The sequence below is a fragment of the Mastomys coucha genome, unplaced genomic scaffold (assembly GCF_008632895.1).
Source record: "Mastomys coucha isolate ucsf_1 unplaced genomic scaffold, UCSF_Mcou_1 pScaffold21, whole genome shotgun sequence".
Taxonomy (NCBI): Eukaryota; Metazoa; Chordata; class Mammalia; order Rodentia; family Muridae; genus Mastomys; species Mastomys coucha.
The window spans coordinates 111,182,838-111,196,642 of record NW_022196904.1 but is presented as its reverse complement, the minus strand read 5'-3'; the positions used below and the strand labels follow the sequence as shown (position 1 = coordinate 111,196,642).

The window sequence follows — 13,805 nt, the reverse complement described above, 5'->3', positions numbered from 1 at the left end:
AAGACAGGGTTTCTCTACATAGCCCTGGCTGTCCTGAAACTGGCTCTGTAGACTGGACTGGCTTCGAACTCAGAGATCCATCTATATTTGCCTTTGAAGTGCTGGGATTAAAGGCTTGCACCACGACTGATTGAGATCAACTTTTTTCATTCCTCTTTATTTAACATAGAGCTGAACAATAACTTCTGCTCTACACATAGTCAGGAATGCCTTTGCAACAAGAAGATGTGGCAGAATTATTGTTCACCCATCTCCAAGTCCAATTAGAATTGTTTTCACATCAGCATTAGCTCCCCCTGCACTGACCACCCATGCTGAGTCTTTATGGTTTCTAGAACAACAACTGTTAACAGCATGGGTTTTGATACTTTAACATCTGACACTTAGCTAGGGCAGAGTTAGCTCTGCATTTTGGGGTAGAAGACCCTGGCTTTTACTATAATCCAGCCTGTGGTACACATATGAATATACAAAAATCTCTAGATGTTATGCAGACAGTCTTTGGTTATTAACATTCTCAACTAAAACATGATTCTCAACATCCCAACACCTGTTTCTTTATCTACAAAACAGCAAGAAACCCAAACCTTGCTTGTGTAACACCTCTGCTTCTATGGATGAAAGTCTTTCAGATGTTGCTGAACTGGAGGCCTATCTGCTCCCTGCACTACCTGCAGTCCCCTAACAATATGCCCTTTGGTGATACTGACCCTCAACACATTAATCCCTCTCCTGAACTGTCCAAGCTACCACTGTCTTCTGCACTAGTTTCAATTTGCCCATCATATCTGTAGTGGTTTGACCTAGGGAGCAACACTATTGGGAGGTGTGGCCTTGTTGGAGTAGGTGTGGCCTTGCTGGAAGAAGTGTGATCCTATGGGGGTCAGCTACTGCCTGGAGATAGCAGTATTCTGTTTGCCTTAAGAACAAGATGTAGAACTCTCAGCTCCTTCTCTAGTACCATTCCTGCCTGGATGCTGCCATGCTTCCTGCTATGATGATAATGGACTAAACCTCTGAAGCTGTAAGCCAGTCCCAATTAAATGTTGTCCTGAGAAGAGTTGCCTTGGTCATGGTGTCTGTTCACAGGAATAGAAACCTAAGACAATATCCTTCATCCATAGCACACTCTAAGTTTTATGAGACAAGGCAACAAAGAGCCCAATTGGCAGTGCAGCTATTCAAATGGTATGTATATTTAATTGTAGCTCTACAGCTGTCTTTGTCAAATCCCTTAGGGTTAGCATCAGACACTGGTCTTTATAGCCAGCTCTTGAACCCAGTGACCAGACACGTCATGTCTAGGTGACAGTGCTGCTTCTGCATCCATCACCATGGCACCCGCTGAGTCCCTTTTGCATGAGTCACAGCCCAGATAAAAGACAACTTGACCCCACACCAGCCCCTTCTTTCCTTCTTCCCTCTCCCAGAGGCTGCCTCTGCCAGTACACCTCTGACGTGAGGCCTGCTGCACGGTGTGATTTGTCTGGACTGCCCCGCCTATTCTAACACTTAGTATCTATGGATCTCAATACTCTCAGCAGTAAACAAGAATAACAACAGTGCCAACACCCTTGTGTGGGTATGAATATTAATTGAAGTAACTGATGGAAAGGAAGTTTTGTGTGTGTATACATTTATGTGTGAGTACATGTATGTGTTCATGTTGGAACATATGTGCATGCACATTCATATAGAGGCCAGCTGTTAACCTTCGGTGTTGGTCCTTAGGCAGCATCCACCTTGTTTTTCATGACACAGGGTCTCTCCTTGCTCTGGTGCTTGGCAAGTAGGCTGGTTGGTCAGACAGTCTGCTGTTTCTGCCTCCCCAGTGTTTCCAAATGTGTGATACCACACCTAGCTCTTTATGTGGGTTCTAGGATCAAACGCAGGTCCTCATTCCTTCCATAACATCATACAGAAGAGTATCAATAGAGGCTAGTCATTATTACTTGGTTTTATTTTGGCTATGTGTTTGTGTCTTTAAGGTGTTGAAGAATCAAATCCAGAGCCTCATACAAGCTACATACACACTCTACATCTGAGTTAGTTCCCCAGACTACTAGCCATTATTATAAATGCTTGGAAAAAAGCCCAAATCCAGTAAGAAAATCTTAACCCCAGGAACGTGGAAATGGCTCATCCCCCATTAGAGGGACAAAGTTTTCCCAATGGGATGGGAGGGGAAGACAGAGAGAAAATGAAGCTGCTTAGTTGAGTGAATCCTATACTCACAATCACACAGTTCTTCCCAACGTGAACATAAGAACCAATCTGGGCAGCATTGACCACACAGTCTTCCTCAATAAAGACATGATCGCCAATATGCAGAGGAAAGAATGCAACACTAAAAAGGAAAAGAGATGAATCAGGAAAGAGAAAGGTGATGGAGCTTGGGTTAAGGTTTACAGAACTATAGAGCATAACCTCAACATTTATTTATTTATTTATTTACAGATTGATTCATTTGTCTTCTTGTTTTTTTGAGACAGGGTCTATCTTTGTAGTCCTGACCATCTTGGAGCTCACTATGTAGAGTGGTCTCAAACTCACTAAGATTCTCTTGCCTCTGCCTCACAAGCTCTGGGATTATAGATATTTATTACCAGGCCCAGCTTTTACACATACTCTTTCTATGTTGCCTAGGCTAGTCTAGAATTTGTGACATAACCCGGGATGACCTACCTTAACTCCTTGATCCTCCTGACTCAGCTTCCTGAGCAGTGGGGTTATAGGCAGGTACCATATCCTCAGTTTTTGTCACATCTTTTTTTTTTTTTAATTTTTCGAGACAGGGTTTCTCTGTGTAGCCATGGCTGTCCTGGAACTCACTCTGTAGACCAGGCTGGCCTCAAACTCAGAAATCCGCTTGCCTCTGCTTCCCAAATATGGGATTAAAGGCGTGTGCCACCACTGCCTGGCTTGTCATGTCTTAATAAGACTATTCCTTGCAATAAAAACAATCCTCAGGTCACAGATACTCCAAATGTTAAAACCAAAGAATCAGGCTAAAAACTCAAAATTAGGATTGCTGGGTTTTGCAAGGAAACAATAAAGCAGGAGGAGTAGGATCTTCAAAGCAGATTAAAATGGGTGGGTACTGACCTGTTCCTGCTTTCTTTGACAAAGCTCACACATCATGCTTAGTAATCTGTTTCCAGGACTGACAAGTTCATAGGCTATCAGTTTGGACGACCAACAGACTGCAAAAACAAAAAACTAACTAACTAACTAACTAACTAACTAACTAACTAACTAACTAACTAACAGCTAGCTAGCTAACTAACAGGGGGTCTAGGGAAGAAAAGAGGGTTTCATGTAGCCCAAGCTGCTTTCAATTTGTTATGTAGCAGAAGATAACCTTGAATATATGATTCTCTTGCCTCTGACCTAGAGCTGTGTGCCACCATACCCCATTCTTGTGAAACTGAGACTGAACCCAGACCCTTCTGCATGCTAAATAAGTACTTTATATTCCCAGACCTTAAAAAAATATTTTAGTTCCCAACATTCTTAAAGTTTAATCATCCACCATATTTACTAAGTTCCTACTGTGTCCCAGACTCTTTGCTAAGAACTGGGGATACACCATAAGCACTATAGATCTGTTGTATGAGGAATGTGGTGGAATCAAGAAGACACCAGATGGAGTAAAGGACTGCATGCATAACTAGTCACACCTGTGATCTGAAGTATCAGCACATAACTAGGACACTTTAACCTAGAGGGGGGCTCTGGGGAAAGCCTAATACAGAGTTGAATATAAGCCAGATGTGGTAGCTCACATCTTTAACCCTGACACTTATGTGTCACAGGAAAGCAGATCTCTGTGAGGTCCAGACAGCCAGAGCTGCACAGTGAGAGCCTATGTCCAAAACAAAACAGATTAATATTTCAGTCAAGACTTGAAAGACAAATAGGAGTTACCCAGGCTTCTTCCAGACATCTAACCTTATCCTTATTCCCACTCTCTATCATTCCTCAAATATCACTGACAATGGTTCTGTAACAGCATTTATCAGACCATGTTTTTTAAATAAATAAATGAATAAATAAATAAATAAATAAAGACGTGTGTGTGTATGTGTGTGTGTGTGTGTGTGTGTGTGTGTGTGTGTGTGTTTGTAAGTTTCTGGGTATCTACAGAAGTCAGAATGGAGTGGTAGATCCCTTGGAGTTCTCGAGTCATAGGCTACTTAATGTGGATTCTGGGATTTGAACCTGGTCCTTTGACAGAGCAGTAAGCACTGTGAACTACTGAGCCAAGCCCCTAGGTCATATTTTAAATCTGTGGACTAGATGAGATATAAAGTAGTTGTTTCCTCACTAACTCCTCCAGCCCTGTTCTACAAGTGATATTTTGTAAGTCATAGTATCTGTCAGCCAAGACTCAAGATTTACTTAAACTTTGTTAATTTTTAGTGTTTTAAGTTTCTTCCTCATGTGCAACAAAATTCCTTGATCACATAGCAGTCTACAGCAAACCCTCTTACTTTTTCTATTCCTGATATCTTTTTATCCAAGAAATTCTTTTTTATGTGAGCCCAGGTATACAATTATATAGAATACGTTTCCTAAACATTTAAGCTGAATGTTGTGGCACACACCTATAATCCCAGCTCTTAAGTAGTTGAGTGAGGAAAATTAGGGGGTTCAAGACCAGACTGAGTAATACTAGACCTATCTCAAACAAACACACATACACAAATATTTACTGGTAATAGATCACAAGGAGTCTATGGCCATAGTGATCTGAATGTGTCCAACCTCATTTTAAATCATAGAGAAATTTATTTTAAAGCAAAACTTTGATATACATACAACTTTACCATTATTAAAGACAAAAGCAAGTGTACATGCTGTGGTGTGTTCACTTATTTTTACATAATGAGGTCTTGCCTGGGTATTCGATAATGCAAACAGAGCATCTTCACTGCTGCTCAGAGTTAACTGATAATCTAATTTTATAAGTATCAATGCTCAGAAAGCCACTATGCATAAATACTTAGTATAAAATGGCAGGTATGTTTAAAGCCATTTTAAAAACTACTGGAGAAATATGTCCTAATCTCAAGACAAAATATATCGACTAACTTTTCCTTTTAACAACTCAAAGAGCAACTGTCATAAACAACAATCTTTTTTTTTGAAAGATTTGTTTTATATATGTGTGTGTAAATGTATCTTTTATTATTCTCCTGATCTAACTGTTGTCTCAGAGGTTTACTGCCTCCATCTGCTGACCTAGGCATAGTCCAGAAGCTTCTAGCCTCCATACAATTTAATCTAGGCCTCGAATGTTTTCAGTCTCCGAGATAGATATGCAACAGAATAAGCTCAACCTTTCTAGTTTTTTCAGAGCTCTGGCTGACTGGTTCAGCTCAACTGCTCTGGCTTAAACTCCTCTCCGAGTTTACTGACTTAGTCTGGCTTCTGACTCAATTGCTCTGATTAGCCTCATACTAAATCTGGCAATCTGTTCTAATTTCTGGCTCCTTCTCATTCTCTGACTTGTTCTGTCTTCACCTGTGTCTAGCTTGTTCTCTTTTTGACCTGTCTCTGTAAAACTCTCCCAGTAAAACTGCCTCTCTTCTTCTCTTTCCTCTCTATTCTCCTAAGAGTTAGGCATATCCTAGTGTCAAATCTTTCTCTGATTTGTTACTTTATCTGCCTCTCAATTAGACATCACTTTTCAGATATTTTCTTTATTTATATGTCATATGATTTCTAGACATCACTTTCAAGCCAGGCCTTTCCTTCTACAAACTTTACCTTCATTGTTTAGGATTAAAGGTGTGTCTCAAGGTGTGTCTGCATTCCAGCTACAGTAGCCCTTTGCTGGATTAAAATTCCTCTACGTATGTGTATTTGCTTGCAGAAGTTTATGTACACCTCGTACATATAAGAGTCCAAGGAGGTCAGGAGAACGAACTAGTCCTTAACTGGAACAATAGGCACTGTAAACCAGGCAGGTCCTTTCTAAGAGCAGTGGTGCTTTTAACCACTGAGCCATCTCTCCAGCCTCAAAACCCTCCATTCTAATATAGTAAAAATCCAAGGATTGTTTCTCTAATAGCAGCAAAATATACAGTAAAGACGTTAGAATTTTTACTGTAGTTCAAACCTGAGTGGAACGCTTCAGGAAGCACTCACTGGTGTAGCTTGTATGGTGTCATGCACAGTGCAGTGTGCATTCGTGTGTGCAGAGCTGAGGCTGCAGTGGTGTCAGATGGTGTACCATGAGCAGGTATTGCCAGAAACTTTGGATTCATTCTGTATTTTGTTTTGAATCCATTTTTGGTTTTACAAACTCAGAAACCTCTCATTTGTTGTTATGCAATGATTATACAGGGATTTGTAGTTTTAGAAACTATTGGCTACACTAGTCCTGAGAGTTCTCTAATTTTAAATTAAAAATCCAAATTTCTCAGCACTATCTGATTCTCGCATGGTATACATGCGAGAGGAAACTCCAGCTTCCCCCTTTATTCAGGCTTTACTATCTATGCTTCGGTTGTCTAATTCTTGTAGAGACTTTTCTACTCCTGACAGCAAACAATGAACAAGGTTATAAGCACCCAGAGTGAGGTTCATTATTGTGAGCTCTTATGCAGTGCCCCCAAATGGCCAGACCTTCTCATTACACATCTAAACACATGGTCATGGGCAACATCACCAGGAACAGGATGGAGCCTAGGACTGCAAACAGGTAATTAAGTCACATACCCTTTGCTGAATTTTTTGAACGGTGGCCTTATGACACTACGGCTTTTCACAACACAGTGACGTCCAACTCTTACATTTGCCAGGTCTCCTCGGATGATACAGTCATTCATTATAATGGTCTATAAAGAAAAATACATTTAAAAATTACCAGTGAAGTCCATGTCCCTGAATTCTGTTTTAAAATACTTAAGTTATTGCCGCTTTATGAGTTTTGTGTCTAGTAGTCCTGGGTACAATACAGCATAGCAGAACAATCTGCCACTGTAGTTTGTTCAGCTATAAAAGATTTCTGAAAGAAAAAAAAGATTTCTGGTCTTCCCTCCACCACTACTTTCTTTCTTTCCTTCTTTCTTTCTTTCTCTCTTTCTTTTAAAATATCTTTCTTATTTATTTATTTATTTATTATTTATTTATTTATGTGAGTACACTGTTGCTGTCTTCAGACACACCAGAAGAGGGCATCAGATTCCATTACAAATGGTTTTAAGCCACCATCTGGTTTCAGGGAATTGAACTCAGAACCTCTGGAAGAACAGTCAGTACTCTTAACCACTGAGCCATCTCTCCAGCCCCCACTTTCTTATTCATAATATCTAATGCAATGTAAATCCTATTTAAATATAATACTGAAGAAAATGACAAAAGTGTTCACGTTCTCTTCAGAAGCAATCCCTCCCCTTATATCCCCACCATCTGGCTGCCCCTGTGTCTCCTGTGCCCTCCCTGTCACATTTCATGTGTTACTGCCCTTCCCCACCCTCTTCCTTAAAGCTGCTCTCTAATTTTTTGGTTTCTCCTCATTGATCATCTTTGTACATTCAATAAATCTAATTTGGAGAAAAAAATATATATACACAAAGAAAGAGAAGGGCTGGAGAGATGGCTCAGCAGTTAAGAGCACTGGCTGCTCTTCCAGAGGTCATGAGTTCGGATCCCAGCAACCACATGGTGGCTCACAACCAACTGTAATTGGATCTAATGCCCTCTTCTGGTGTGTATGAAGACAATGACAATGTACTCATATATACATAAAATAAATAACTCTTTTTTTTTTTTTTTTTTTTTTTTTTTTTTTTTTTTTTTTTTTTTGGTTTTTCAAGACAGGGTTTCTCTGTGTAGCCCTGGCTGACCTGGAACAGACCAGGCTGGCCTCGAACTCAAAAATCCACCTGCCTCTGCCTCCGAAGTGCTGGGATTAAAGGCGTGCGGGACCACTGCCTGGCTAAAATCAATCTTTAAAAAAAAAACAAACTGGAAATGACAAATTGGAGACACAGCACTATTTCATATACCCTGATGACATGGTGACTAGCCAAGCAAGCAAAGGTATGCCTCCTGAAGCTGCCTGTGCCCCTTTACCTTGCCATTGAGAACGATGTTCTGGCTTCCACACAAAACAGATTGGCGACTAACTTTGTTCCCAGATGCCTAAAAGCAAACAGAAACCCAGGGTGAAAAAGAGAGGAATTCTGGACTACAGTTTCCATCAAGCAAGCTTACATTGAGGAGAAAATTACTTCGAATGAAGGGCAGTCTAAAAAGGAATGAGGCCTGAATGTATACTGCACCCGTACTGTCCCAGCTCTGGGCGGGATGACTGTGAATTTGGGGTTAGACTAAACTATGAAGTAAGACTCCATCACAAAACAAACGATCAAAAACTAGAGAAGGAAGACATCAAGAGGGGAAGAAAGGCTGAAGAGCATGGCTCAGTGATAAGAGTGCTCACAGTCTGAATCCAATATATCAAAAGAACAAGGGTGAATTAGGGATTGATAGCTCAAGAAATGAATTCAGTTTTGGTATCTAATGACAGGTCTAATAACAGATGTGCATTCAACCTCATATTATGGTTTCGTAGGAAAATTACTTTCCCATGATCACAGACATACAGAAAAAAAAATGATAGTAACGCTAATAGGGGCTCATGTTATTTTGAGTTGATGATTAGAAACAATAACTTCTTAGGACGTAAGCAGACTATGAAATATTACTTTTAAAAGGGCCCGGAGCCTGAAAAATGTAATTAATATTAAAATGAATAGGTTGTATTGTGTATTCTTCTGGAAGACATTACTTAAACTGGAAAATCAGACGTATGTATATGCACACACATACATATATATGCATACACACCCACCCACATCCACACTTCCCTTCCCCGACACACACACACACACACACACACACACGGGATGGAGGAGAGAACCTAATTCATGCATGCACCGTCTAAATAACAATCAGACGAAACACGAAGCGTCTCTACGTCATCCAAGGAAGGGACTGAGGGAGCAGGGGCGAGTTTAGCAGGGACAGGAAGGGCGACCGTCCAGTCCTCGAGAGGCCCGTGACTGCCAGCGGGGACAGGGTCGCCACACGCGCACCGTCTCGATGTACTCGGACTTGTTGTACAGCAGTTCGCCCAACTCCATGGCTGCCTCCTCGCTAAACCTCAAGATCCTGTCAGTCGCTCAGGCAGACGGTGACTCCAGCTACTTCCGGTTGTCTTCCACTTCCGCTATCCGCGCCCACGACTCTCATCGACTCTCCTTTGGTCAGCCCTGCTCGATTGCTCGGCGGTCTCCAGCTGCGCGTGCGCAGAGCGAAGAGCGATTTTAATTGGCCAGAGCGGGTAGCGCGCGAGACCTGTGAGGCTCGCCAGTCACTTAGCGAGGGTGAACTAAGTCCCGGTTCTTCCCCGGGATTCCTCCTAGCCCCAGGAAGCCCTGGTTGGGTCCCCGTGACTCGAGGCTGGAGACGGCTGCACCTTGCGTTCGGCTTCCATCCCGATGGAAGAGCTTTCCGGGAAGCCCCTCAGCTGTGCGGAGAAGGAAAAGGTGCCCGGGTTGCGGGAAGGGTGACCCAGGGCTTTCAAATCTAGTTCCTGTATCCCAGGCAGTGTCCTCCGACCTACCCTCCACGAGAAGTCATTGAGACGAGCGCGCTGCTCTCGTGGTGAAGCTTAAAATGCAAATTAGCCAAACCCAACTTCTAGTGGCTCTGCGTAAATATTAGGTGTAAAATTTTACATATAGGTAAACCTAGAGGCCTCCTTCTCTCCCATTCCACCCTGCCCCCTCACGTACTTGTAAGCCTTGTACTTACATTTTTGTGTTTATGTATTAGGGCTAGACCTCCAAAATAGGTTTGCATTGTTGAAAGGGATGTTTATAATGTGTACTCTGGTTGGTTCTGCAGCTGATTTTCTCCATGTTTAAGACCCACGTTGGAACAGAGCGAAGGGAAGAAAGACATTATAAATAAGTATCACATATAATAGGTGTTTTGTGTGTGTGTGTGCATACAAATTTAGTGTAGTAGTGTGAAAGAGCTCTCATTTCTTTTGGAATCAGTATATTATTCTGCAAGACTTAAATATTGCTTGTGCTTGCTGTGCAAAATTAGAATTCACGTTAATTTGTCCTATCCTTTCTTACATTCTAAGGGTGGTAAAGATCATTTACAAATAAACAAGATAATTCTCACTGATAAGATTGAGGACAAGATAACAACAGAGGTTAAGAGCAGACTGTAGGCCTTCCTAATGCTGTGACCCTTTAATACAGTTCCTCATGTTGTGATGACCATAATTTCGATGGTGCTTCATAACTATAACTTGCTACTATTATGAATCAAAATGTAAATACATGATATGAAACTCCTCTGAGGGGGTTAAATGGAGCAGTTATAAATGGCAGCGTCCTGGAGGAACTGTTTATTCTCTGTTCAGTTTGCATATCTATAAAAGGAGGGTGATTATGTAATAGAATCTATTTGTTAGGGTTATTGTGAGAGCTAATTGAGTCAATGGACATTAAAGTCACAAACGTCCCTAGGACCAACTGAAGCATATTATGAAAGTATCATCCATTTTTATTATTGTGTGTCTGAGAATGGATGGGGACTGAGGTGACTTTAGCGCAGAAGAGCTGGAGTCCACAAAGTGTCCTGGAAACCTAGGTGGGGAAAGTGCTTAAGAAAAGTTAAAGTTAGTAACTTTTTTTTCTGAATTTTTAATGACCAAAACAAAAATATACCTAAAAGCAAAGCTTCTGGAAAACCCATTTGTTCTTCCCTGTCTTGTATCACTCCTCAAACTTGACACTGGCTTCCTGCCTGGCCTTGTGTTTCAGAGCTGAGTCTCAATACATCCTTGTTGACAACAGTTTTGTCCAAGGGGATATCCAGTGTACCTTGTGGGTATGAGGTGGTTGTAGTTATAAACTTTCACAAAGGACTTGATCTTGGATCACTTGGCAGTTTTCTTCTTGCCCATGGTAGCTGTCACTTTTGGGGATAGCGGTCAATTCCAGCCACCATGGCTTGGCAGTAAGGGCAGTCTGAGGTGCCATCATCAATGTTTTTCACGATGGCAGTTTTACATCCAAAGTATCGTCCAGCTAGGACTAGCACCACTTTCCTGGGTTTCATGAACTTGCCCATTTCAACAGCAATCAGCCGGCACTCAGCAGAAAGGAAAGAAGGACCCGACAGTAACTTTCATTGTAGCTTTTTTGCTGCTTTTTGGTTTGTGGAATTATTCTTAAGAAAGGATCTCGTATCCCAAGCTAGTCTTGGATTTACTTAGACGCTAAGGATGACCTAGCACCTTCCAAGTGCTGGGGTTACAGCTGTTCACCAAAGAACTGGGTTTATTTGGTGCAGAGGATCAAAGCACATGCTAGAGGAGCTCTCTAACAAGCGAGATACATCTCCAGCCCCTTTTATGTTGTTTTAAAAGGAATATACTGAGGATAGAAAGCCAACAATTGTTTAAAGGATGAATACAGGGTTCCTAAAGGGCAGAAAGACGGGGGTGGGGGGGATCTTCTGCTGAGGGAACATTTCAACCACAGAAGCTTAGGAGACAAAAAGAATCTAAACTTTCAGGGACTAGTAATTTGGCATAGCCTGAATGAATTTGCAAAAGCTTTTATGGAGATGCCTGCTGTGTGCCTGGCTGGGAAATCAACAGCAACAGCCCCTACCTCTCACTGGCTTTCTTCTATGTATTCTTCAGATGTATGAACTGGGTCTACCATTGAGATTTCCTATTTGTGGTACCTAGAATAATTACACATACGCTATATCCACAAGGCTAGTTCCTTCCTTTAGCTCTAGGTGCAAGTGGTAGCCCTTGCTCCACTTGAAATACCTCCGTGATTATACTCCCTACAGGAAGCAAATTACTTATATCACTTAGATTAATCTAGGTACTTTTATGTCAGATCTTATCTGTGCTCTCGAATGTTAGCTGCATTCCTCACTGCAAGTAAATTGCCTTAACTACCTTATACCTCAAGCATCAGGGATAACTGACACTGTGTGTGTACTGGGGGGTGTTGGTTACTGCTACAAGTTCCTGGGCCATTAATAGATAAAGAGCATTTATTGGTTGATTGACTATGATAATAGCCCCTCCCTGTTGAGAAGTGATGGGAAGGTACAAGAGAAAATGGACAGCATAGTGTGTGGTGCAGTAAATTTTGAGAACAGCACAGAGGAATGGAAGAGTGTCTAAACTGGGTTTGAGCAAGAACCTAGAAGCCTATACTAGGGAAGTAATCCTGCAAACTGAGGCTTGAGGACTCCATAGGAACTGCTCCATGTGACAGGAGACCATCATGGAAAGGTCCTGAGAGAGCTTGATGCTTTGTGGGAACTGAGAAAAGATTTGAATGGGAAAACTGCTTTCCCTGTAGTGATCTTGCTGAGGGATGCTGCTAAGCTCTGCACACTGAGCACCATATGCAATCTCAGGCCTGATAGGCACTACATCCATTCCCTCTGATCTTACCTTTCCACTGATCAGAATTGTTAATGTTTTTCTTCCAGTTGAAAGAAAAGCTAGCATTTTTGAAAAAGGAATATAGCAAGACACTTGCTCGCCTTCAGGTGAGTGAATCATAGTTGATCATGTTAAGGTGTTGCACAAACTGTGTAAAAGGTTTTGTTGGTCTGGTTTTGGTTTTGAAACAGGGCCTCATTATGTAGTCCATTTTGACTTAAACTCATAAACCTGTGGCCAACAAGATGGCTCAGGGGGTAAAGTCACCTGCAGTCAAGCTTGACAAAGTGACCTCAATGCTCAGGAATAGCATAGTGTAAGGAAAGTTGTCTTCTGCTATCTACTAAGAAGTGCTAAGGCATGGGGGTATTCATGTGTGTGCCACACACATACACAATAAATAAAACATAGTAAAAATAAATAAGCCCACCATCCTGCCTCAGCCTTCTGGGTGCTAGGATTTCAGGTGTGCCCACCACAATTAATGGGAAGTAAGGCTCTTGATGGTAATAAAGCTTTAAGGAAAATTGATTTCTTGGGCTGCTTTTGTTTTCTCCAGCGTGCCAAAAGAGCTGAGAAGGTTAAGAACTCTAAGAAAGCAATAGAAGATTGTGTACCCCAGCAGGAAGTCTCCCCACTGTTAAACCACTCTGGTAAATTAGCCATTTACTTACGCTTGCTTTGTATTCACTCCCCATTTGGCTGATGTTATTTTTTTTCACATGGAAAAGAAGCAGTAGACTTCTTAAATAACATAAAAATTCATGTTATACAATTCAGTCAATACCCAGTGCCTTCAATTGGATTGCCAATATAATTGCTTTTTTGTTTGTTTGGTTGTTTTTTTTTTTTAAGATTTATTTATTATTATAAATGACTACACAGAAGAGGGTATCAGATTGCATTATGGGTGGTTGTGAGCCACCATGTGGTTGCTGAGATTTGAACTCATGACCTTCGGAAGAGCAGTCAGTGAGTGCTCTTACCTGCTGAGCCATCTCACCAGCCTTGTTGGTTGTTGTTTTTTTTTTTTTTTTTTTTTTTTTTTTTTTGAGACGGGTTTCTTTGTGTAGGCCTGGCTGTCCTGGAACTCACTCTTTAGACCAGGCTGGCCTCAAACTCAGAAATCCACCTGCCTCTGCCTCCCAAGTGCTGGGATTAAAGGTGTGCACCACCACTGCCTGGATTAATTGCTTTTTTTCTCCTCAAAATTTCAGAACTATGTTCAGTGTTGTAATTGGAAAAATAAGTTTTTAATTTGTAGTTATTTTTAAATTTATTTTTAGTTATG

General features: G+C 41.4%; 2 protein-coding genes across 8 annotated transcripts in view; one reads left to right on the top strand and one right to left on the bottom strand.

The window, feature by feature from the left end:
• The window catches only part of Dctn5 (dynactin subunit 5), a 19,508-nt gene extending 10,233 nt beyond the window's left edge, over nt 1–9,275 (bottom strand). Inside the window, exons 1-4 of the mRNA XM_031388180.1 lie at nt 9,111–9,275; nt 8,086–8,154; nt 6,727–6,845; nt 2,236–2,347 (exon numbers count right to left, since the gene is read on the bottom strand). Coding sequence (XP_031244040.1) covers nt 2,236–2,347; nt 6,727–6,845; nt 8,086–8,154; nt 9,111–9,158 — 348 coding nt within the window. The 5' untranslated portion in view covers nt 9,159–9,275. The remainder of the gene's footprint in view (nt 1–2,235; nt 2,348–6,726; nt 6,846–8,085; nt 8,155–9,110) is intronic.
• The window catches only part of Palb2 (partner and localizer of BRCA2), a 22,994-nt gene continuing 18,362 nt past the window's right edge, over nt 9,174–13,805 (top strand). For 4 of the 7 annotated variants that reach the window (XM_031388173.1, XM_031388171.1, XM_031388178.1 and 1 more), the window contains exons 1-3: nt 9,174–9,563; nt 12,562–12,621; nt 13,074–13,167. In XM_031388173.1, the coding sequence (XP_031244033.1) occupies nt 9,516–9,563; nt 12,562–12,621; nt 13,074–13,167 (202 nt within the window). In that variant the 5' untranslated portion in view covers nt 9,174–9,515. Of the gene's footprint in view, nt 9,564–9,924; nt 12,622–13,073; nt 13,168–13,805 lie in introns of those variants that run through there. The other 3 variants (XM_031388172.1, XM_031388177.1, XM_031388176.1) reach the window with 3 other exon arrangements.